The sequence below is a fragment of the Pseudogymnoascus destructans genome, assembly GCF_001641265.1.
Source record: "Pseudogymnoascus destructans isolate 20631-21 unplaced genomic scaffold scaffold_7, whole genome shotgun sequence".
Taxonomy (NCBI): Eukaryota; Fungi; Ascomycota; class Leotiomycetes; order Thelebolales; family Thelebolaceae; genus Pseudogymnoascus; species Pseudogymnoascus destructans.
This window is the reverse complement of record NW_020167526.1, coordinates 276,636-302,562: the sequence shown is the minus strand read 5'-3', so window position 1 is coordinate 302,562 and position 25,927 is coordinate 276,636. Positions and strand designations below refer to the sequence as shown.

Here is a 25,927-nt window from a genome sequence, read left to right as displayed (position 1 = left end):
CCTGAACCTTCCACCGCAACAGGTCTACATCGGCCCTGAACCCTATACACTTACCATCCCCCACTATAGTGTAACTCGCTATATGATCCTCTACTGGTTCGAAACCCCACCGAGTCGGATTCCATGTTTGTAGTGACCGTAACAGTTCTGAGACAGGTTCTTCGAGTATCTAGGTACGGAGGCATCCTTACATGTTTCCCCTTCGTGTTATGGTAATTGTGCCTAGATCTGCTTTGCCTTCTCTTGCAAAACCTTACCTGTTATAACCCCTCCTCGTCGTTCAATAAGCTTCTGCTAGTCGAAAAGGATAGCTTCTAGCTGTGGCTAAGCAGCGTCACGTCGTCGTCGTCATTCTTGACCGTCTGCTTGTGGGGTGCCGTCGAGGTAGGCAAATCGAGCGCTAAGAGATTCGGAGACAGTAGATTGGCTGACTCGAGTCTGGTATTGGTCTTGGAACCATGCGATGCAAGCTTTCTACGAAGGTCGAGGGCGTTGTTCGCAGTGCTAGCGCCAGAGAGTACGTCGTTGGTCGAGAGTCATCGAATTGCTGTAAAGTGAAGAAGAGGTTAGTATAAGTCGATAATCTGAAGAAAAGGCACGATATCGTGTATATCGGGGTTTGTATGTAAAAAGGATGGATCCCGCAAAATATATCAAGATATCATAAATATCGGGTAAAAGCGTATCGACTTGACGGATTATGACTGTACAATCAGAAGAACCAATCCCGCGAGACACTAGCTGGACTCGTAGAAGCATCTTCAAAACTTACCGCGTATGGTGGAAATACCCCGACTGGACGGAGCAGCAAGCGCCCTCCGATGCATGGCCGAACACCTAGTGGGGGATTCACGCAGGCTTTTCACAAAATCAGCAGGCCCTGGTTGGAAGATGAGATCAAGATTACCGTTCACATCGCCGAAACGTTGCAAAGGCAGAAATACCTCGTCAGGCTCTGTCGGGCGTTGATGGCGTACGGCGCGCCGACGCATTGACTAGAGGAGTATATGAGAATGACTGCGAGAGTGTTGGACCTGGACGGCCAGTTTCTGTACATTCCTGGCTGCATGCTTATTTCGTTTGATGATGTGTACGGCCAGTTTCTGTACATTCCTGGCTGCATGCTTGTTTCGTTTGATGAAGCCAACTTTATCGGCCTGCCCATCTCCTTCATCCTGGGATGCGTGCTCGGATTTCTCCAATTGATCATCGCGCCAAAGTCGGATCTGTATGCGAATGTGTTTGAAACCAGTGCAGCAGTCGTCACCTCGTTTCTGGCACGTGGGTTTGGAAGCATCCCGTACAACGGGGGACGGCGGCTGTTTTGCTTTTCGGCGCTGGCCCAGTCGTCGATTACGTTGATCCTTCCGGGGTATATCATTCTATGCGGATCGCTTGAACTTCAATCAAAGTTGATAGTGGCTGGCTCTGTCCGCATGGTCTACGCTGTCATATACTCGCTCTTCCTTGGATTCGGCATCACCATTAGGACGGCCATGTATGGACTAATGGACACCAACGCTACGTCGGCAACACCCTGCGCCAGGCCGATGAACCAATACGCCTGCTTTGCATTTGTACCTCTATTTATGATGTGCTTGTGTATCATCAACTAGGCTAAGTGGAAGCAGACGCCTGTGATGCTCCTCATATCGTGCAGCGGCTATGTGGTCAACTTCTTCACGTGGAGGCGCTTTGCATCGAACGCACAACTGTCACAGACTCTAGGACCAGTGGTTATTGGAGTGATGGGAAATTTGTACAGTCGATTTCGCCATGGTATCGCCGCAGCCGCATTACTGCCCGCAATATTAGTACAGGTTCCTTCGGGTCTCGCCGCGAGCGGCAGTCTTCTGGCAGGACACTCTCCTCCCCACCACCTAGGTAGGGCACAAAAACAACGATAATGCTTCTTCTGGCTGGACTGACCAGCGCCGACGGCATTACGAACACGACGAATAAGACGATCCCTGTAAGCAAATTTTTACAGCTTCTCCCCGCTGATTATAGAGCCGCGGCTGCGGATGGTGGCGGGAAGACCACCATTCGTTCTTGATTGGTACTGGCAGCGCTCTCGTTTGTTTTCCTAAGCTTCTTTGACTTTTTATATCTGCCATCTATCCCCGATTTGTCGTCATTTAATGGTTACTTGGAGGAGAAACGGGATTGCGTGTGACATTGCTAACTATTTTCAGGTCGGACAGGAAAAGACGGAGCTCAACTCGATTGTGTTTAATGTTGGATATCGATAATACGTTGCGATTAGGATTACGTTGGGCTCTTCTTAAGTGCGTTGATTGTGTATCCGTTTGGGAAGCGAAGGTCGGGATTGTTTAGCTTTTGAGCGGGTGGATTGGCGTTTTGGATGTAGATACTGTACAGGCGCTAGAGCCATTCATCAATTCAAACATTGTGCACCGTCGCTATCGGTTTGACGACGCAAACGTAATAGCTTCTCTTCGTAGGATTTTCAACATCCGTCTTAGCACGGCCGCCTATCCGTGACATTTGGGTTCGCGGGCAGGTCCGCGCCGAGGTCGCCCCACCACGCTCGGCCGCGTGGATCGCGAAAATCACGTAACAGGTACCTACCTGTTAAGTGATTTTCGCGATCGGATATGTTAGCCCTCAACCTTACCCACATGCTATACAGCTTGGGATTGGCTAGGATAATGGAAACATCAACAACAAAACCAACAGTAACTTACATTACCAGACGCCTCCGTTGGTCGCACCCCCCGAAGGAGGAGATTGTAAAGAGCACTCCAGTCTGGCTTTGTTGATTCGTCAAGGATGGACGGACCCTCTAGGTATTTAGCCAGGCGACCTGCGCCGGAATATAGATACAACTTCTCATCCCACGTTTGCCCGTTCTTGTTCTTTCTCTTTGAACGCCACTACGAAAGGTTTTCCGTCCCTGACATTTTCAACCCACTATATATCCAACATGCGTCTCACGCTTGCCTCTGTAGCTGTAGGGCTCTTTGCCTGTGCAAACGCAGCTGTGGTCGCTACTCCAGTAGCTACCAAGTACGTATTACCACCTAATTTCGCATGGGAAAAGCTGTAGCTAATCAATATATAGCGATCATGAAGCGAGGATCCAAGCGCGGTGGCCAGACTATGAAGCTAATTGTGACTTGGGGGGGGGTGGGCCAGGCTGGGGTGGGTTTCTAAAGGTTCATAGTGCATTTACGAAACTATGGGCGAGCACGCCAGCGGGATTCTGTGTCGACCAGAGCAACTGGGCGTGTGTGGCATGCGACGACGTCTATCTGTACTTCGAACCCCAAGTCACTAATGCCCTGTCGGTATGCTATACCAGAGACCAATTTGGTGCAATTGCTACTTTATTCGACGACGTTGCTCGACAGGGCCAAGGAAACTGCTATGTAGGTGTTAACGAGGGGCTTTGGGGATATGGTTATGTATATCAGAACTATGACGTGCAGGACCGTGGATGCTTGAGACGGTGCTAAGATGTTTGAGTGGCTGTTAAGGGGAGCTATGGAATGGATGGCAGCGCTATATAACGTTCCATAGCTTCACTACATCCAAGCAATGACAACCCTCGTGCTGTTGCAGTAGACGATGTCGTACAAATCTCAGGGGAGAATCGGCTACCTTGAACTCACGCGCATATAGCAGTCAAGAACATGGCCTTCCTTGCCGCTGATGATATGCGCAAAGAATCTTTCAACGGCCATGCGCGCTTCGTCAGGAAGACATCAACAAAAGATTGTACAATAAGCTGTATTTGCCGTTATAACTTGGAGTAAACTGTCACACTGGCACCACTCATATCTACCAAAGTGCTCTTGTTCCTCACCCACGCCTCGATTCCTCGTCGGCCATTCTCTACACCCATACCGCTCTGTTTCCATCCACCCACGCTCATCTCTGCCGGGCTCTCTCCCCATGTATTGACCCATGTGATACCTGCCTCTAGCTTGCCGATCACCTTGTGCGCGAGGTTTAGATTTTTGGTAAAGACGCCTGCTGCGAGGCCCAACGGGGTGTCATTGGCTCGCTGGATGACCTCGTCCACGGCAGAGTATGTCAGGATACACAGTACCGGCCCGAAGATTTCCTCCTTGATAATTTTCATCGAGTCGGTGCAATCCGTAAAGACTGTCGGCTTGACCCAGAAGCCCTTCTCCAGGCCTTGTGGTACTGACGGCTGCCCGAGTCCTCCGTAAAGCAGCTTCGCCTTGTCGACCTCGACGCCGTGTTTGATGTATCCCAGCACCTTCTCGCGGTGTACGCCTGATACGAGAGGACCAAAGTTTGTGTTCATATCCCAGAGATCGCCCGCGCGGATGTACTGCATCTTCTCGACCAGGCGCTTCTCAAAAGCGCTCTTCATGCTTTCGTGCACGAAAACCCGCGTGCCGTTGGTGCATACCTGACCCGTGCTGAAAAAGTTAGCCATCATGGCGCCGTCAACGGCGTTTTCTAGGTCGCTGTCCGGCAGGACGATGAGTGGACTCTTTCCGCCGAGCTCCATCGTAACGTATTTCATATTCCCGGCAGCCGCACCGGCGACCTTTTTGCCGGTCGAGACCTGGCCGGTGAAGGAGACTTTGGCGACGCCTGGGTGGGATGTGAGATAGCCGCCCACGTCGCCTGCGCCGTTGACAATGTTGAAGACGCCTGCTGGGACGCCAGCTTCGGTGTAGACTTCAGCGAGGATCTGTCCGTGCATGGGGGTGAATTCGCTAGGTTTGTAGATCATTGTGTTTCCGGCAGCAAGGCACGGCGCAGATTTCCATAACGCGATCTGAATGGGGTAATTCCAAGCTCCGATGCCTGCACAGACGCCGAGTGGCTCTTTCTTGCTGTATACCCATGCGTCTTCGCGTAGTTGGGCTGTCTCTCCGTTTAGTCCACCTCCTCCCACAAGATTGGCAAAGTATTCGGCGACATCTGCGCCGGTCACCACATCGACTGTGCTCGTTTCGGAGAACGGCTTGCCGGTGTCCTGTGTCTCGACTTTTGCAATTTCATCATTGCGATCACGGAGGATCTTGACGGCTTTTAAGAGAATGCGCGCGCGGGCGATGGCCGGCGTTGTGGACCATGTCTTGAACGCCTCTGTCGCCGAAGAGATCGCGGCGTCTACATCTCTGTTGGATGCGACGTGGATTTCCGCAAGTGGAGTTCCCGTCGAAGGATCTATTGATTGGAAGGTCTTTGAGGATGTCGCCTTCTGGACAGAGCCGTTGTAATAGAGCTGCCGGGGGGCATATTGACCGCCCATCTTGCTGATGTGTTGATGAAGTTTCTCAGCAACGATCGTGTGACGTAGGGAAATCCGTGTGCCGACGCTAACGTAAGTCGTGGCGTAAAGTCGGTAATGGCCGGCATTGAGATTGCAGTGGAAAATGTCACGTGAGCTGTATTTCCAACCTTTAATAACTTTTTAATTAGGCTTAATATAGCTTAATGCTCTCATATTTATTTTACTTACACATACATTATACTTAAAAATGCTAGCTTTTAAGCTAGCCTAATAAGGGTGTTATTAACAATTAGATTTACCATACTAAAATTTTGTATGGCAAAATCTAATACCTTTAATAACTTATGCAAATAAAATCTGAAGTGACTAGCGTTTTCATGTATAATAGATAGTTATATAAAGTCCTTATATATAAGAAGGCTAAGCCCTATTAATTTTATTAAAGGAATAATTAAGGATTTAAATTTCGTAGTTGTAAGTACCTTTACATATAAATTTGGTTGTATAGGTACATTACCGACTTTACGCCATTGCCGACTTTACGCCATTGCCGACTTTACGCCACGACTTACGTTACCGGGTTAGCGTCACACACGACAGGCACCGTTGATCTTGGCGTGCAGTAGTGAAGCCACTGACGTCGTCTTCGATACCCACTATAAAAGATTTGAGAGAGATTTTTCACCTCCACGGCGGGCGGCGGTGGGCGAATTGAGTGTTGGAAGAGGCTGGAGTGTATAGTAGCGGCTATCTTATATGTAGCAGTGAAAGATGTCACAACTTCCCTTTATGCATGGCGCCATTTTTAATATAGTCCCCCCCCTTGCCACGGTCTTGCATTTTCACCTTAGCTCGTTAATTAAACGTAACTGATTAGTCAAGTCATTCTCCCCCGCTGTATATATATCCCGCATGGCTGTACCTTCTCCAACTTCAAGACACTCAACATGTCCACGACAACACACCTTGCTCAGTCCGATGTGGATAGCTTCGACTACATCATCGTGGGTGGAGGGACGGCTGGCTGCGTGATTGCCAGCCGGCTGGCAGAGTACCTCCCTCACAAGAAGACCCTTCTCATTGAGGCCGGGCCTAGTGACTACATGGATGATCGCGTGCTCCTGCTGAAAGACTGGCTGAAGTTGCTTGGAGGGGACCTCGACTATGACTATCCCACCACCGAACAGCCCATGGGCAACTCGCACATCCGTCACTCACGTGCAAAGGTTTTGGGAGGATGTTCGAGCCATAACACGCTGATCTCCTTCCGGCCGTTTGAGTATGACACCAAGATCTGGGAAAGCCAGGGCGCCAAAGGGTGGTCGTTTGAGACGTTTATGCGTCTGATTGACAAACTCAGGAACAGCATCCAGCCAGTTCACAACCGTCACAGGAACCAGCTGTGCAAGGATTGGGTGAACTCGTGTTCCAGCGCGATGGATATTCCGGTTGTGCATGATTTCAACAGGAAGATCACGGATGAGAGTGCGTTGGAGGGAAGTGTGGGGTTCTTCTCGGTGGCCTACAACCCGGATGATGGACGACGAAGCAGTGCGAGTGTCGCATATATTCACCCAATTCTGAGCGGGAAGGAGAAGAGGCCGAACCTGACGATCCTGACGAATGCGTGGGTCGGTAAGGTTAACGTGACCGGGGACAGGGTGACGGGAGTGAACCTATCTCTTCAGTCTGGGGAGCGTCTCGTGTTGAAGGCGAAGACGGAGACGATTTTGTGTGGAGGGGCTGTCGATACGACGAGGTTGCTGCTGCTTTCTGGGATTGGACCAGCCAAGGATCTGTCAGAGCTGAAGATTCCTGTCGTCAAGGATATCCCGGGTGTTGGAGAGAACCTGCAGGACCACCACGAGTCGATTATCATCTGGGAACTCAACAGGCCAGTCCCGCAGAACCAGACGACCATGGACTCGGATGCCGGCATCTTCCTTCGTCGTGAGAAGCCGAATGCTGCGACGGAGGGGGGGATTCCGGATGGGAATATCGCGGATACGATGATGCACTGCTACCAGATTCCGTTTTGTGTGAACACTGCTCGTCTTGGATATGACAGCCCGGATGCTGCGTTTTGTATGACGCCGAACACGATGCGCCCGAGGAGTCGGGGGAAGCTGTATCTAACGTCCACCGACCCGAACGTGAAGCCAGCACTTGATTTCCGATACTTTACGGATCCTGAGGGGTATGACGCCGCGACGATTGTGTTCGGGCTGAAGGCTGCGAGGAAGATTGCACAGCAGGAGCCGTTCAAGTCGTGGATCAAGAGGGAGGTCGCGCCGGGGCCGGACGTGCAGTCGGACGAGGATCTGAGCGAGTATGGGAGGAGGGTCGCACACACGGTGTATCATCCGGTTGGAACGACAAAGATGGGGGATGTGAAGACGGACGACAAGGCGGTGGTGGATGAGAAGCTAAGGGTGCGGGGACTGAAGGGGGTGAGGATTGCGGATGCGGGCGTGTTTCCCTCGATGGTGAGCATCAACCCGATGTTGACGGTGCTGGCGATTGGAGAGAGGTGTGCGGAGATGATTGCGGAGGAGGGGGGATGGAGGATGGGAGGGGAGGTAGCGAGGCTGTAGATAGTTATCTGTATGGTGAAGCCTGTAACCCACGCCTGTTGCCATCGAGTTCTTCCCCACGCTATCGACGCGTACTTTGGGGCCAGTAATGGGGGATCATAAGCTGCTCTATTATATGTCCAAGTTTAACGTTCGCAATGGCGTAACGACCACTATGGCGTAATGCACCAAAAACCGAGTCTTCCAACTTCAAATCAATTATCAACTATAATACAACTGAGCGTACCAAATTCCGAGTTGGGCAAATCATTAACAAGTAGGTCCTCCTTAATTTCTTTGATAATACTGTCTTGTTCAACCCTTTATGCCTGACCTTTGCCCTGTTGTTACTCGTGCGGCCCAAAAGTTTCCACAGGGTCTGTGCGTAATAAGTGAGGTGTGTAAGTACTTGGAGAAAATGCATGTACGGAGGTATACGGAGGTATTGTTCATAAGTTTTGTGAGTGGGTCATGAGATGACTGGGGGTTGGGCATGGGTTGGACCATGGGTACGCGTAGGCTTGTTTGTACCTTTTTAACGCGTCAAAATTCCTACTATTGTATTTTATATGTAGGAAATTCATACTCTTTCAATAACTACAATGCCTCATCTTACTCGCGATGAGCGGCTTCGTTGCGCACTACTACGCTCCCTAGATTGGGAGTTCCAAAAAATTGCAGCCTATATTGGCTGCACGGAACGGCAGGCTTGGTATGCTTGCCAAGGGCCCTCCAACTCCGAAGAAGCGTTCGGGTAGGCCACTTATTCTATCCGATGAGCAAGTTCAAGAGGTTATTGAGTTTATAGCCTCATCTCGCACGAATAGGCGTATTGTCATACTGACATTCGTTGCACTCAGTTTGCTATCAAACTCAAGAGCAAACTTAGAAATCTCCTCCTCAAACCTACAAGTCACTATACATATTTTGGCTTGTCACACCAACAACAAGAGCAATACTACTCAACGATTGCTACAACCCTCTATGGTTCATTACACGTCATTGCTCCTTAGTTACTGGGCCGATATGACCACATAGCATATCTCTACAACCCTCTATGATTCATTACATGACATCACTCCTTAGTTACTGGGCTAATACTACACATGACATATCTCTATCAACTAGAGGCCTAGGAACATGAACGATAGCTCCAAAAGCTTCTACAACCATCTATGATTCATTACACGTCATCGCTCCTTAGTTACCCACAAGATTGGTTAAGTTATGACATAATTTGTCTATAGGGGTACTCTGACCTTGGACCTCCTTTCACTTCCTATAGGCTAGGAACCTAGGAGATGGTTCTATGGGATTCTCTTACGTCGACTACAGTTACGAAGCCTGGTTAGTCATGGAAAGTCTTGGAAAATGAGAGAACTACACTCCTTTAGCATAAATAGGATTGCCCTTTCCTTAAGAAAGGGCAAGCAGACAATACAGTAAATTGACTATCACATACTTCCACGTCTTTTCCAAGCTTCCAAGCATTGATCTTGTTACTCCTTGTTTCTGAAAAGTCAGTGAGGTGCTAACCTCTGACTTATCCCTGAGTTCTCAGACTCAACATTTGTTACAACTTGTCTAAACCACTCCACTACATCATACACCTGATTGCTGCGTTGTGGAATAGTCTAAGCTATGACCCTTTGGCTCTTTTTCCTAAGACAGTGTGTTGTCTTAGTAAAATCATCCCTTCCCCTGGGTGGCTAGATTCTCACATCTGGTGCACCCACCATTACACATATGCCATATACAAATATAATATGCATTCTTAATATTCCATGCTCACGGCTTGTCCTAACTCCGCGCTCTGTCTGTGAGAGGCTATAATCGACGTGAGTATCCCTCTCTACTTTACTACTATATAGACTAATAATTATTAAGGGATTGCTATGCGGAAGCCTATTATCTCAGAGACAAATCGACAAAAGCGACTTGCATGGGCTATTGAACATAAGGATTGGGTACGGAATGATTGGAATAGGATACTTTGGACTGACAAGACGTGGGTAACGGGAGGCCGCCATACTCGTACGTGGGTTACTCGAAAAGCAGGGGAAATGTGGGATGATACATGTGTTGTAGATAGAGTACAACGGAGAAGGTAAGAGACTCCTATTTACTATAGGATTTACTAACAATCCCTAGAGGTTGGATGTTCTGGGGCTGCTTCTCAGGTGGCTGTCCCTCTAATCCACGGCTGGCTACGCCTACACCCAGGCCTTACATTGATGCAAGATGGAGCTCCAGGTCATAGAGCAGGTGCAACATATGAAGAGTTGAGATCCCGTGGTATTTGCCCTATAGAATGGCCCCCGTATTCACCAGATCTCAACCCAATTGAACGGGTGTGGCATATTATGAAGAATTATCTACAAGATAATCATCCAGAACATATGTCCTATGACCAGCTCCGTGTAGCTGTTAAGGAAGCGTGGGAGCAAGTTGGAGAAGCTGAGCTTAATGCTCTCCTTAATAGTATGCCTACACGTATGGCAGCAGTAATTGCTGCAAATGGTATGCACACAGAGTACTAGGCTTATAGTATAGTTTTATATAGGGGTTTAGGTATCTACTCTACTCATTATTCTACAGAATTGATTGCTCTCACACTCAAGTGTTCATGACGCGTGAGAATCGGTACTTTGGCCAGAATTGCCAAACCAGCCTACGCAGGGGGCCCTAGCCCGACCCACTCACAAAACTTATGAACAACACCTCCGTAGTTCGTAAGTTTTGTAGGTGGGGCGTACTATTAAGATTGCGTGAGCATGGGTACGCGTTCAATTGTTTGTATCCTTTTAACGTGTTGTAAGTTTTCCTTTATATATTTATACTATATGAATTTATATCTATTTTCTATTAACAATGCCGCACCTTACTCGTGATGAGTGGCTTAAATGCCAACTACTACGCTCCCTTAATTGGGAGTATCAAGCCATTGCCACTCGAATGCGTTGCTCAATCTGACAGGCGTCGTACGCTATGGAGCAAGGCAGGCCCTCACCGAAAAAGCGATCTGGTCGACCTCCAACCCTCTCGCAAGCCCAAGTTAAAGAGATTATTGAATTTATCTCTGCGTCTACAAATAATAGACGTATGCCTTATATTGAGGTTATCCGGGTCCTAGACCTATCTTGTGGTAGGCTTGCTTTACGTCATTCACTACATAAAGAGGGCTACCATCGCCGCCTCGCAACGAGAAAACCACCTATTTCTGAGACAAATAGAGTAAAATGCCTTGCTTTTGCACTTGAGCACAAAGATTGGACTCGGAACAACTGGGATAGGATACTATGGACAGATGAGACTTGGGTAACAGGTGGACGGCATACATGGACTTGGGTTTTTGGGGCTGCTATTCAGGAGCTCTAGGTAAAGGGCCTTGCATATTTTGGGAGAAGGATTGGGGGAAAATCTGCTCAAAGGCCTATATGGACCGTACTGTGCCTGTAATCCACGGTTGGATACGACAATATCCAGGTCTTCTGCTTATGCAGGATGGGGCTCCAGGGCACCGAGCAGGTGCAACTATTGCAGAGTTTGCAGAGCGTGGCATATACCCAATTGAGTGGCCACCCTATTCCCCTGACCTTAATCCAATTGAGCGAGTATGGCACTATATGAAGAACTATCTTCAGGATAATTATCCTGAAGTTATGTCTTATGACCGGCTCCGGGTAGCTGTGAAGGCAGCATGGGAGTCTATTTCACCTATAGTGCTTAATGAGCTTATGGATAGTATGCCTACACGTATGCAAGCAGTAATTGACGTAAATGGACTGTTTACACAGTACTAGATTTCCTACTCTATTTCCTAGCTATCTACTGTACTTTTTAAAATATAATTCAATTTGACGCGATGAACACATATGGTACTTCGACCGAATTGCCAAGTGTTGAGAGTGGGGGGCCCCACCTACAAAACTTCCAGACTATACCTCCGTACTCATACTATTGATCTACCCACGAAAGTCAATTGAATTATCTAAATATCTCACCGTTCTACGTAGCTTATATAGGTGATTCCTGGGGAGTAGCCAAAACCCTGAGCTTTGGCTTACCCCCATGGCAGTTGGTATGAATATAGGGCAAAAACTCGATATACCCAGTAAACTGGTAAGAAAACTCCATCTACCCAGTCGGCCGCTAACCCTCCTTTGGAAAGGTTAACGAGCCAATGAGAGGTGTACTCTCATTTGAGAGTACATGCTCTCATATGGCCTTTTTGAAGCAATTGAGCTGGTAATATACCAGCTCAATTGCACGGTAAGTCGGGGGTCAATTGAGACCCCCAAACCTCCTCCCCCTTCCCTTCCTCCCCTCCACCACAGAACCCTGCTGACACCTTTGTATTTGCTTGAATGGCCATATCGACTCTTTTCTTTCTTCTATTCTACAGTTACTAACTATCTATAGAGCACTTTCAGCGCATATTCGTCTGCCCGTCAGTCTCTCGAGAGACGTTTAGCTTCCTTCGTCGGTTCATGGCGGTGGATGGGACCTTTTATAAGGCCTGTTTCATCCTCACGCTTCTTCTTGCCGTTGGCCTCGATGCTAACAGCGAGAATGTCATTCTTGTCTGGGCTCTCATCGAGTCGGAGAATGGAGACTCCTGGCGCTGGTTCTTAGACCACCTTTGATGGTCCATCCCTAGCTTCTTCTCGGCGGTGGAGAGCACCCTTGTCTTTGATCGAGACAAGGGACTTAAGGAGGTGGAGGCAAGGATTGAAGGGGGTGTAGTGGTGGCACATTGCTGCCATCACATCAAGGAGAACTTTACAGAGAAGTTCGGGAGAGGTTTGGCCCCCTTCTTTTGGAAGGTAGCTCGAGCGAGAACCCGAGCTGCCTATAAGGGTGCCCTCAATGCCCTTCGAGAGGTGAAGCCTATTGCGGCAGCTTACCTCGAGGCTGCTGAGCCGTGAACCTGGGCAGAGGCGCTCTTTCGTGGCCGTCGATTTGGCCACTATACAAGCAACATCACTGAGAGCGTCAATTCGATGCTATTAGTCGAGAGGGAGCTCCCTGTTCTAGAGCTCCTCTATTCCATATGGCATCGGGTGATGGAGAAGCGCTCGGGACGGCGATCCCGAGCGCTTAAGCTCATTGAGGAGCGAAGGGTAACTGTGCCCTTCGTAGATAGCCTCCTTGATGAGGCTAGGCTATGGGCAGGGAGGAACACCATTCAAGTGTCCTCCCCAACGTTGGGGAGGGTGGTTGAGCCCAAGGGGGCTATCCACCTCGTTGACCTAATGGCAAAAACCTGTTCTTGCCATCAATCTCAGCAGAATGATGTGCCTTGTGGGCATGTCATGACCTTCCTCTTAGCGATGGGGACCCCGATACCCCCCCTGCTGCCCCCAATCCTCTCTCCAGAGGTTTGGGCAGCGTCTTATGAGACGCCGCTGCTTCCTGTGGATGTCTCGGAGTTGGAGATCCTTCCCCTGGCAGCCTGCCACCCTCCTGCCACACGAGTACCGCGTGGCAGGCCGAAGAAGATGCGCGTTCGGAGAGAGGATGGGAGACGCTCTCGTCGACGAGAGCGGGATCATGGAGGGTTGCTCCCTCTTGGTGCTGTTGTGGCGAGAGTACCAGATCTGGTACCCTCTCGTTGTAGCACCTGTGGGGAGCCAGGGCACAACATGAGGTCGTGTTGGCGACCTCATGGATGAGGAAGGGGGCTACAAGGGCTACGGGGGCATTAGGGGTGCTGCAGCTGGTCATGGAAAGCCTTCTGGAGGCAGGAGTTGGGAGTCAGGGAGAACGTCACCAATTTGGTGGCATTCGCAGGGTAAGGACGTAGACAGAATTATAGCATAGGCAAAGTGAAGCTTTCAATGACTTGAATATTACTGTGATAGTTACCATCGTCAAGATGAGCGAGTCTTCGCTATCACCGCTGCCCCTAGACGACCCGAGCGAATATGAGAATGCCTCTCAAGATCCACTCTTGCCCCTACCACTTGTACGCATGCCTGTACGGCCTCAAGACCAACTGTTACCAGATTCTGACTCAATCCTCTTTGCAAAGGGTCTATACTCTCATACTATTCTTGATAATGCGCCTTTAAGAATATCATTTAAGTGCTTGCAGCCACATTGCACATATACACCATCACAACCTACAAAGATGCAGACAACGAGTAATCTTTGGAAGCATTTAAAGACACAACATCCAGCAATACATGCACAATATAAGAAAAAGCATGTTCAAGACGGAGATACACAGCCTTCTTCTTCAACTACAGCTACATTCTTCCAGCCTCGCAAAGTACCTAGCCATGCACCAAATTCGTCAAAATTTAGAGAGCTTCTACTCTCATTTATTGTGTCTAATAACCTACCATTGCATACATCTGAGAGTCTATCCTTCCGGCAGCTTGTTAGCCATTTAAATCCAACAACACTTGTAATTGGACGGACGACAATTGCAAGAGACTTGCAACGGATATTTTGCATTCATAAAGCAAGGTTACAACTTGAATTACAGCAGCATACTGCACAAGGTGGACGGATATCTTTAACAACTGATACTTGGTCTGCACGCAACTATTCTGAATACGCTGCAGTAACAGCACATTGGATCTCTGATAAGTGGCAGTTACGATGTACAGTCTTAGATGTTATTGAGCTACAAGAGCCAATCCATTCTGGTGAATATCTTGCAGGGCAGTTAATAGCTGTTACAGACGACTATGGTATTACTCCTGCAGTTTTTACTATCACTCGTGATAACGCTTCTGCAAACACTACCATGCTCTCAGAATATGAGAACTTAGCATGCAAGAACGAAACTACATTACAGCAATCATGGGCATATACAACAAAAGAAGGCGATGTCAGATGTATTGGGCACATTATAAACCTTGCTGTTCAAGCTGCTTTAACATTGTTAAAGGCAGTACCAGCAGATGAGCCAAACGCATACCGCCTTGAGTATGGAGCTGCCCAAGTTCCATCACTACCAGAAAATGAGTCAGTAGCTGTTCTTAGCAAACTTCGGCATCATATATATGTGTTTCGCAACCGACGACAATGGAAGGATGCCTTAAAAAAGCAATGTGAAGCTGCAAATATTGAGTTTAAGCAGCTTAGCCTCGATATGCCAGTACGATGGAGCTCAACATATTATATGCTTCATTTAGCGTTAAGATTACAAGGTCCAATAACAGCTCTCTGTGCATCTCAACAGCTTGATTTAAGTATGAAAGATATAGCTTTAACAGCAAAAGATTGGCAAACGATGAAGGCGTTATTAGATTTTTTCTATATCTTTATACGCCCAACAGAGAAGCTACATGGCTCTTCTTATCTTACTTTAAATTATGCTGTTATACAGTATATGAGAATGACGCAAAAGCTTGAAGTCTTTAAAGCTGGATATACAGAGAATAGCACAATATACGACACTTGTTTAGCAGCATTAAAAAAGCTTAATGAGTATTATTTGGCCAAAAAGCATTCAAGACACGCGAAAAAGGCGGGCAAAAGCACAATGGCAAGACTGTTATTATAAATATTCAGGCAAGGCATTAGAAATCCAAGCAGCAAAGGTTATGGAAAGTATCCAAGATGAGGAATTAGAAGATGAGAATTCTAAGAAGACAGAGTCTGATTCTGAGGATGAGCTATATGTCTCACAACGGCAGCCAGATTTAGATCCAGAATGGAAGCGCTGGATGAACGAGCCAACTCTTGGGCCTAAAATTGATATACTCAAGTTTTGGGCAAGTAAGCAATACCAATATCCAATACTTGCCGCAATTGCCAAAGATCATTTAGCAATTCCTGCTACATCAGCGGAATCTGAGCGAGTGTTTAGTGTTGGTGGCGATATTATTACAAAGAAACGGAACAGATTAGCACCATCTACACTACGATATCTATATGTCTTGGGAATTGGGGCGTGGTATCAGCAGGTGAGGATTCAGAGGAAGATGAGGATGCATAGTTACTGTATTTCCATAGTCTATATAGCTATCAATCATGTTTTCATTTTTATACTCGAGTACTACTCTACTCGAGCCCAAAAAACAGTACTCTACTCGAAGATCTCTGAGTAGTACTCTGAGTAGTACTCGGGCAACACTGTTAGGTGTAAAATGAGTTGGGCCACTCGCTTGTGTAGGCCACTCGCTTGTGAAATACGTTATTCGTAATATATTAAGAAAATATTACCTCATCATCAATATCAAGTGAGTCGTCGATGACTTCAATAACGTCTACGGGTTCAGGCGGCTTGTCAAAGACTTGAATTCCGTCTTCATTTGAATTCTAGGGATTAACCTCGATTAACCTTAGAACCTCCGACTCATGTATATCATAATTCTAGAGAGTAGTCTCTATGGTAATTAATGTATTACAAATCTATTCGACATGCATTACTTGTGCGCAATGAATAAAAAGTGCGCAATGAAGAAAAACGAGCTCAAACAGAATATAATAAGAGCTCATCCGACCAGCTCATTTAAAAAGGATTGTGGCGAAGGTGAATTACCGAGGCTCGCTTAGTGTAAAAGTGGGGGGACGGTCATCAGCCCGACCTACTACCTGACAGTCCTGCCTTATACCGAGGAAGAAGGAGGCCGTCGATATGTCAGAGCTAGAGATAGTAGCGCACCACGTATTCCGTATGTATGTTAGAGGTATAGATGTCGGATATTATAGATGTTTGCCGTGCGAATCCATGCATGTGCGAATCCATGCATGTGCGAATCCATGCATGGGTTTATGGGTGTGCTCGGCGTTTCGGCGTATACTCCGTACAGATCTACTTGATCACTACCACTTACACCAAATATATGTACATACACGCAGTCTCCCAATAAAGCGCCGGCCTATTTATCGTCTTGGTGAGGGCGGCACAGATATTGTACTACTCCATCCATGTTCGCCTGCTGCTGGTTCCTCTTTTCTATGCCGCTTCCCAATCGACCGTCAACCACGTCGCTGGTATACTGGCAACTCTTCCCGATAGAATATGTGCTCTGAGGCCTTCCTCGCAGGACCCTAGACCCATATCAAACACCTTCACCATGACCAAACAGGAGATCTCCCAAGAAACTAACACCGCAAGTCCCCCCGTCCCATTGATTCGCCGTCGATTGTCGTCACAATTCCTAACTATTCCTCGCAGAAGGTGCTCGTCGCCTGTCTCTGTGTCGCCATCGTCTCTGTCTCTATGCGATGCGTAGCCCGCTGGTACAAGACCCGCGGGTTTCCATGGGCAGCTGAGGACCTTTTCATGCACCTCGCCCTGGTCTCTTTCGCCATTACATGCGCCTTGTATTTGGCAGCGATGCCAACCTTCTACAACGTCACGGACATCGCGGCTGGAAAGATGAACCCCTACGCTAGCCTTCAGACAGATCTAGTCGTGATGTTAAAAGAGTTCTTTTCCGTCCAAATATTTTTTTGGTTAACACTTTGGGCCGTGAAGTGGAGCTTGCTTTTCATGTTCAAGGCACTGACTAATGGTATTGCTCTATATACCAACATCTGGTGGGGAGCACTGGCTTTCACCGTGTTGACCCTTATTGGATGTATTATCAGCAACTTCACTAGCTGTTCGAGTATGGATGCTTGGTTTACGCCTGGTATGAATATCTTGATTCGCTTCTCTTCTTGGCTTCTCAACTTCGTCCACGTTGCTATGGCGTTGAGTTACTAATTGTAAACAGGTCTATGCAGCACGCCTAGGGACGCTCGCGCAAAAGCTATTAGCTTGTGGTACTGCATGGCAGTTGATGTACTTGGGGATTTGCTGAGTTACTATTCTCCCTTCGTTGTCCCTGCCTTGTTGTCTGGTCCGAGGCCAAGGAGCTGTTTTCTAACATTCAGCAGTTATGCTTATCCCCATCCGCGTACTTGTGAGCCTGCGCATTACGCTCGTGCAAAAGCTCAGCATCGGAGTCGTCTTTATCGTTGGAATTATCACCATGGTCTTTGCCATCGTCCGAGTCGTCTCTCTCAACTCGAGTGTCAACGGAGGACAAGTTAGCACGCAATGGCTAATGCTATGGGCGGGAATCGAAGGCGTAGTTGGTATGTCCATGGCCCGAAATATCAACCCCTTCAAACCCAAACATTGTGAAAACAGACCACAACGCTAATCTGTTCCTTTCCTCTCCCAGCAATCATCGTCGGCTGCCTCCCGTCCTTCGCTATATTCCTTCGGGGGCGCGTCGAGGAGTCTCACGTATACAATACCTACCCGCCGAATGCCTCAATCAAAGGCAGCAACCCCCTATCAAATTTGCAACAATCGCGAATAAAATCCGCAGCGCGGAACGAAAGCGTGATGCTTGAGGATATGGAGTCGAATGGCTCGGGGCACGATACGGGGAGCAGGAAAAGCTTGGTAGCAGACCGGATCATCGTTACGCAGGCGTGGAGTCAGAAGAGTTACTGGGAGACTAGGAAGGATATGGAGGGGGAGAGGCGCTAGAAGATGGGGCTCACTGGGGTTGCATAGCCGCCGGTGGCTGACTGAAAAGGTGGCGAATAGGCTTTTTTGTGTGTTGTAGAATCTGTAATACCATCGATATGTCCATAGGTTATGCCTATACCAAAGTGCTGTTCCTCGGAGAAGATCTCGTATGCGAACGTAAAAGGATAGGAGCTACAGTTGCATAGGAGCTAGAGCCACAGACAGAAGAGGGCTTATCGTAGGAACTGCCAAGACGTATACAGTCGAGTCTCGATAAGTCGATTCTCGATTCGCGGTAAGTCAATATATTTCAGTGGTCCAAAATCCCCTGTTCACTGCAAAATTACATTCGATAACGTGCATGTATAACGAAAGTGCCAAACAAGCGAAAGTGCCAAAATCATGCGGTGACCAACCCCCCCAACTAAATGTTAAATTCCTCCACAACAAAACATGCGCCATAAAAATGATGAAAGCAAATTAGTGCTAGCTATCCAAGCTATGCAAAGCGACCCAAATTTGCGCCTTCGAGTTGCAGCTAGGATCTATTCCGTAGACCACCGCAAGCTACGTCACCGTTTACAAGGTGTACCTTCACGACGCGATATCCAAGCCAACTTACAGAAATTAAGTAACCTAGAGGAATCAGTTCTTGTTCAGTATATACTTGACTTAGCTGCTAAAGGGTTCCCTCCTCAGTTGTCTATTGTTGAAGATATGGCAAATCGACTACTTGCAACACGCGACGCGCCACGCGTCGGGTCACGTTGGGCTTCAAACTTTGTTAAGCGCCATGTAGAGCTCCGGACACGCTTCCAGCGAAAATACGACTACCAGAGGGCTAAGTGCGAAGATCCAGAAGTCATTCGTGGCTGGTTTGAGCTTGTATGGAACACAATTCTAAAGTATGGCATCAACAATGCAGATATCTACAACTTTGATGAGACTGGGTTTATGATGGGCGTCATCTCAAGCGCAACGGTAGTTTATATTGTTGTGGTGGATTTATCGCAATTCTTATGGGGTAGTCGCGATATTTTGGCACTTTCGCTTGTTTGGCACTTTCGTTATACATGCACGTTAAGTCGATAATACCCACTTATTCTTGATAAGTCGATCAAAAATGGCAGTACGGATTACATAGACTTATCGCGACTCGACTGTATTAACCTTCAGATACCGGTTATTAAAGTTCCGACCACTGTGCAACGAAGGTTGCAAGCCTAGTATTTATAGTGCAGTATCCCTATTGGTGGGTGAGATCTCGTTTGGCCCCGATTGAAGCTCAATCCCGTGTCGATCCCCGAAACTCAACCCCGCATCCGTTGGAGCTGATTCGTGAATCCGGAAACATATGTGAAGAAATAATAGACCGTGCATTAGAGCAATTTAGCAATTGTTACTGTCACACTTTTTAGCGTGTAACAGTACAGTCAACTCCCGTTAAGTCGATACAATTGGTAACACGTGTAAATATCGTAAAAAGTGAAAATATCGTTATATTGAAATGCCAAGTATTATGTAATCCACCTATCTAATGTCTCCTAAACTAAGGAATTAAGCTGAATTGCCTCAATTTCGCCCTCTAAATGCTCTAATGCCCTGAGGTGATTGGCTTAGAGAGCATCCTAACACTCCATATACTCAATCAGAACTTTAAGGGCATTGCGAGCATTAGAGGCTGAATAAACAGCCTCTTCAGTCTTAGGCTCCTTTTCTTGCTCATCATTTTGAGTAGGATCACCAAGGTGCTCATCCAAAATCTCCTGTAGTATACCCTCCTCATCTGTTGTAATTTCTGTATTGTTGATTTGCTCGTTGATAGGATTTAAAAAGTTCGAAATAGCCATTGAATCATGTATATTACCAGCTTGAATAACTTGTTCGTAGTTTTAAAAGGTCTGTTAGTGTGATTGAGGTTGGAAGAGTGATTAGAGTTGTAAGATGACCAGATTCAAGCTGCGCAGCTCCAGGATGAATTATGCAAGGATACAATCCAAAGACTACAGAACAACGAGCGAGATAGCCCAAGTATAGCCTTAGCACATTGCGAAGAGAGAAATGGACTCTTACTCTACCAAAATTGAGTTTGGATCCCAGAGGACATCCAAGTTAAACTCCTACAAGAAGTTCATGACCAGCCAGCAATGGGGCACCCTGGAATTGGAAAAATGGTTTGCATCATTAAGAGACAGTACTACTGGCATGGTATGGACAAGACTATCACCCAATATGTAAAGACTTGCCATATTTGCAAGAGATCAAAAGCAACCTGAGATGCATATAATCGACTTGACATGAGTGCATAGATTGCCAGTAGTAGAGTATTTTAACTTAATATATTAATAATGCATTATGAATACATTGCAACATAAAAAACCTACATTAACTTTACACAAACTTCCATTAGGCATTGCAGCGAGGCAATAAACTTCTCCATAATAATGAAGTGATTTTGCGACCAAACGTACAGAAAAGGTCAGACTATTTTGAGGGCGTGTACCCAGAGCCAAGTAAGCCTTGTAAATAGCCTATAGCAAAAGTTAGTAATCAATTATCAATACATTGGGAATGTATTACTGTATCCTTCAACTTTTCGGCCATCTTTGCGTCTTTGGTGGAGGTTATGCAAGGTTGTAGAGCTTAGAGAGAATGGGCGCAGGTGAAGCTGAGCCGTTTAAGCGAGCCTTGGCAATTCATCTTGAGTTTATCCTAGCGTTCCCCCTGACCTGTATCCTCGCAGGACTGTGTGTCTCCGCTCTTATCACTTATGAGTATTAGTGTGCGATGTTATTCTACAAAGGTTATGGTTGTACAGTGCGGCGCCATAAATATGAATACAGGTCTGTGCTTAAATTGCAGTAAACGAGTGTCTTTTTGTATGGGAGCTTATGGCGCCGTACCGTATACGAGTTAAGCACAGACAATACGGACAATGCGCTCTGGTCTCGGAACGGAACGGTGAGGGGTTACAATACGCGGCACGGGCTGTGATTGGATTATGGTTGGATAAGCCAGGAGCTCGGTTGCATATACTACAAAGTAAGATTACTCTCCATCATTCCTGACATTTCCCCTCAACCCCCTGCTTTTCTACCATGTGCTTCCCCACGACTACTAACCTGACCGACCCGGTAAGGTCGCCTCGTATAAAACGCTTAGATGCCACTACATATGGTTGACATGTATGAACATGACTGATCAACACTGTTCCCTTCCAGCCCTTTTCTTTTTCTAAGCCATCCTTCTTTCCTTCTCGTCTTCTCTGCTTTATCTATATTTGTTATACCCCCTGTCCATTAATCAAGGAATCTCCAAGGACATCAACTTTTCATTCGTCCTCATGGTTGGCGTTTCCACCTTTGTTCTCCTCGGCCTAGGCATCTTGCGCCTCGGCGTCGTTGCCCAAGATGGTCCAGAGATCCCAACTCTCGACGGCGTAGATGCCCAGCTATCTGCCTACCTCGAATTGGTCGGGAATGGCACGGTGCCTACTAGAGGGTCCCAGGCGCGCTCAGTCACGCTGCCCTCTGGCTGCGACCTCGTCGTAAGAAAGTCACATCATTACCACGAGGATATCAATTGCTGACACCAACAATAGTGTGGCTTTCTCGGCTTCTCGCTGAGGGGACAGATATCGTACCCGGGAAGTCTGGAGTATCAATTCGGCGAGTCCCAGTACTGGTCCGTCCAACAGGCTTCCAATGAGCCAACCTGCCGTTTTACCCCTAGGAGCGCGATTGAGGTGTCTCTGGGCGTTTTGACCCTGCGTCTTGCGAACTGCAAGTTTGCCGTCAAGAGCGGTGGCCATGCTGCTTTTGCAGGATCCTCCAACATCGACAATGGAATTGCCATTGACTTGGCGAAACTGAACCAGGTAACCGTCTCCGCCGACCAGAAGCAGACTTCCGTCGGGGCAGGAAATGTTTGGTACGATGTCTACAAAAAGCTTGACCCGTTGGGCCTCTCAGTCATCGGTGGGAGAGTATCGGCCATCGGTGTCGGCGGGTTGACTCTCGGCGGAGGCGTATCGTTCTTTTCCAACCGTTATGGGTGGGCATGTGACAATGTCAACACGTACCAAATCGTACTTGCAGATGGATCCATCCGCGAAGTCACGGCGTCTTCGCTCCCCGACTTGTACTTTGCGCTTCGTGGCGGCGGCAATAACTTCGGAATTGTGACCCGCTTTGACCTCAACACATTCCCGCAAGGTAAGATGTGGGGCGGCGCGCAAGTCTTCCTCTACAGCCCTGAAACCGCGGCTGGTCTAAACGAGGCCTTCAACGGGCTGGCTATCAATAGCCATGAGGATCCCTATGCGCAGGTCATCCTTGCCTACGCGTACGTCCAGTATGCCGACATGTATGTCATCTCATCGGATCTTCAGTACGGCAAACCCGTCGTGAGTCCACCGATGCTTCGAAACTTCACTGCTGTGCAAGGCACCGTTGTTTCCAACTCATTGCGTATCGCTAGCTTGTCAGAGCTTACTGTCGAGTTGAACAACTCTAACCCCGGTGGATACCGGTAAGTCTGTGGCCCCTCCTTAACTCGCCCCATTCCAACGCTGATGCCTGTGTTCCAGACAATCCTACTGGACCTTCACGACCGGCAATAGCCCCACCTTGATGGCAGATATCATTGCCATCTACCAGGAGGAAACAAACGCCGTCAAGGACGCTGAGGGCCTCGTATCCTCCTGCATCTTCCAGCCCCTAGGCACCAACTTGGCACCCCTCTTTGCACGCAACGGCGGAAACGCCCTCGGGATCGACCTTACTAAGGGGCCCCTGATGCGTACGTATTCCATATCTCGTCCTTTTCACCTCTCCTGACTCCTGCCGCGCTTGTCTTCCACTCAAGTACCTCTAAACTGACGTGCGTCCGTCCAGTACTCAACATTGCCATATCCTGGTCCCGCGACACCGACGACACGCGCATCCTAGCCGCTGCGCGGAACATGGTGAACCGCTCGGATGCCGCCGCACAAGCCGCAGTGCTTGGAAATGCGTACCTCTACCAGAATTACGCCTCTGCTGAGCAAGATGTTTTCGGAAGCTATGGCGCGACAAATTTGGCTAAGTTGAAGGCTATCGGTAAGAAGTACGACCCGAGCGGAGTGTGGCAGAAGTTGCAGCCCGGGTACTTTAAGATTCAATAGAGTGTTCACAAAAGAGGAGGCGGTTTGCTGCATGGCCAAACTTACATGTATATATATCACTTAGCTCGTCAAGCCTAATACACGACTGTAAGACGCCAATTGCATACCTATGCAATTGGCGTCTTGACCTACGTTAGGTAACGTAGGTCATGGGGTAAAGTCGGTAATAAGGTAATCTTAAAGTCGGTAGTAGGGGTACTCGGTGACCTATTCGCTTCGCTCGTAGGTGGCGAAAGCGAGTTGGGTATGCGAAAGCGAGTTTGGGTATGCATCAATATGGTATACATATCTATGAATCAACGAGGTAATAGCGTAGTATTGATAGATAACTACCTGAACAATACAAAATTAACAGATTTTCACGATCTAAACTTTGTACTGACTCATTTTCATCTTCGTCGTCGCTACTCTTATATGCCTTGTACTGTAAGACCACTACAAGCGACTTCAAACCATTTGCTTTACGGTCTGGAACACGCTTACGCTCTGCTTTGCGGTCTTCAATTGCGGATCGCTTAGCCATATTTAGTAGCTGTTTTGCTACCTGAGCTGACTCTCGTACATTTTTTCGCATCCGCTTTTGCCCTTGCCTTTGCTTCCTTCTCTTCTCTTTTTGTACGTGCTTCATGAGCATATAGTTGACCACCACTCTGTAAGCTTCTCCGTGCCCGAGCCTTTGCCTCCCCTTGTTGAAATGTGCGGAGAGCAACAATATCAAGCTCTGTCTTATACAATTCTGCTTGGTGTAAAACCATTGTAGCCCCATGTGCAAAAGCTCAAATCCATGCCGAGATGAGAGCTAAAAACCTGTTTAGCTTTCCTTTGCCAATGCTCAACCTCAACTCTCAACTATTTTATAATGGATTTCTTCAACAATATCAAAACGGAACAGGAGCTACAAGACAGATGGTATTTGCTGCTATTTTCACCTACGGAACCCATTACCACCTATAAGGATCGTAAGCCTTAGGGTCTCACAGGAGTCTAGGGAACCAGATCAGGAGGCGGGAAGCCTCTAGCCCCCTTTTATCTAGGCACCCTATGCCCTAGTTTACCAAGTCCTACAGGCCCTGCTGAAAGAGGTCTCACATGAGGGCACGTGATGGCCTTCCTTACACCACCTCCTAAAATGTAAGGACACAGGGCACCCAGCTCACAGTAATAGCATATGAGACTGGGAGTCGGAGGCTAAACGGATGCTATCCTATAGATCTACTACGAAGGATACAAAAAAGATGATGAGGAACCCCGTTGGGTCAATCCCCTTAAGTACCCGAAACGGGTCTGACTCGGCTAACCTGCCCTAACTCTCCCCACGTGACCGTAACCTACCTGACTCCGATCCTTTCTGTCACTGAGGGCGGAGGCATCCTTACATAAAAGTTGGATGACAAAATTCCTTAAGCATAAGCTTGTTTTCATACTATAACTACAAAGCCAATTTCAAAGCAACAGACAACTACACATGACAAATCAGTTGTCATTAATTGGTTTCAACAATATAAAGGATTATTGTAAGAGCATAAGATCAAATTAAGCAATCTATGGAATATAGACGAGACTGGATTTCAAATTGGGATTCTAGGTGGAGAGCAAGTTTTAGTTCCAATTGGAGTTCATGAGCTATACACACCAAGTCCTGAAAACTGAAGCTTAATTCTACAAGTGGAGATACAATACCACCTGTTCTTATTATTCAAGGAAAGACTCATATAGAGAATTGGTATCATGAGAATCTTCATAGGATAGAGAGAATTCTACTTTTAGAGAGTGGATATATCAACGACGAACTTGCCATGGAATGCCTAAACCACTTTATTAAGCATACTCAAAGTACGGAAACCTCAGAACCAAAGGCTTTATTACTTGGTTCTTGTAAGGACACAGGGCACCCAGCTCACAGTAATAGCATATGAGAGTGCGAGTCGGAGGCTAAACGGATGCTATCCTATAGGTCTACTACGAAGGATACAAAAAAGATGAAGGGGGAACCCCGTTGAGTCTGTTTCCTTAACTCCCGAAACGGGCCCGACTCGGTTATCCCAACCCTAGCCCTGAACCTTCCACTGCAACAGGTCTGCATCAGCCCTGAACCCTATACACTTACCATCCCCCACTATAGTGTAACTCGCTATATGCTCCTCTACTGGTTCGAAACCCCACCGAGTCGGGTTCCATGCTTGTAGTGACCGTAACAGTTCTGAGACAGGTTCTTCGAGTATCTAGGTATGGAGGCATCCTTACAGTTCTCATATAAGTCACCATTATCCCCCCTTTGCTATTCTTATAGAGAAACACCATATCTACCCCTTTATATTTCCATCTCATCTCACACACATTTTACAACCTCTTAATGTTAGAATTTTCCAACTGTATAAGCATTAGCACAAAGTTGCCATTTAAGCAGCAATACGGAAGTTTGATCTATAATATGATATCTCTTCATTCATGCGAGATCTTCTACAGATTAGAGCAGATACTTTCAAACCTATTCATGCTTTTTAAAAGGCAGGAAT

General features: G+C 47.4%; 5 protein-coding genes across 5 annotated transcripts; 4 read left to right on the top strand and 1 right to left on the bottom strand.

Moving 5' to 3' along the window:
* Positions 1–846: 846 nt before the first annotated feature.
* VC83_02838 (uncharacterized protein) lies at positions 847–1,616 on the top strand (the record flags this gene model as incomplete). The annotated part of the gene is made up of 1 exon (XM_024466492.1): positions 847–1,616. The coding sequence occupies exon 1, from the start codon at positions 1,008–1,010 to the stop codon at positions 1,614–1,616; it is 609 nt and encodes a 202-aa protein (XP_024325347.1). The 5' UTR covers positions 847–1,007.
* A 1,534-nt stretch (positions 1,617–3,150) lies between these two features.
* VC83_02837 (uncharacterized protein) lies at positions 3,151–5,319 on the bottom strand. The gene has a single exon (XM_024466491.1). It carries the CDS (start codon positions 5,258–5,260, stop codon positions 3,764–3,766), a length of 1,497 nt encoding a protein of 498 aa, XP_024325354.1. The 5' UTR covers positions 5,261–5,319; the 3' UTR covers positions 3,151–3,763.
* An 870-nt stretch (positions 5,320–6,189) lies between these two features.
* On the top strand, positions 6,190–7,836 carry VC83_02836 (uncharacterized protein; the record flags this gene model as incomplete). The annotated part of the gene is made up of 1 exon (XM_024466490.1): positions 6,190–7,836. The coding sequence occupies one exon, from the start codon at positions 6,190–6,192 to the stop codon at positions 7,834–7,836; it is 1,647 nt and encodes a 548-aa protein (XP_024325353.1).
* An 8,658-nt stretch (positions 7,837–16,494) lies between these two features.
* VC83_02835 (uncharacterized protein) lies at positions 16,495–18,376 on the top strand. Its single transcript, XM_024466489.1, has 5 exons — positions 16,495–16,889; positions 16,955–17,414; positions 17,499–17,585; positions 17,662–17,862; positions 17,952–18,376. Exons 1-5 carry the CDS (start codon positions 16,854–16,856, stop codon positions 18,263–18,265), a joined length of 1,098 nt encoding a protein of 365 aa, XP_024325356.1. The 5' UTR covers positions 16,495–16,853; the 3' UTR covers positions 18,266–18,376.
* Positions 18,377–21,318: 2,942 nt separating this feature from the next.
* On the top strand, positions 21,319–23,764 carry VC83_02834 (uncharacterized protein). Its single transcript, XM_024466488.1, has 4 exons — positions 21,319–21,794; positions 21,849–22,777; positions 22,836–23,047; positions 23,143–23,764. The coding sequence occupies exons 1-4, from the start codon at positions 21,591–21,593 to the stop codon at positions 23,409–23,411; spliced, it is 1,614 nt and encodes a 537-aa protein (XP_024325355.1). The 5' UTR covers positions 21,319–21,590; the 3' UTR covers positions 23,412–23,764.
* Positions 23,765–25,927: the final 2,163 nt, after the last annotated feature.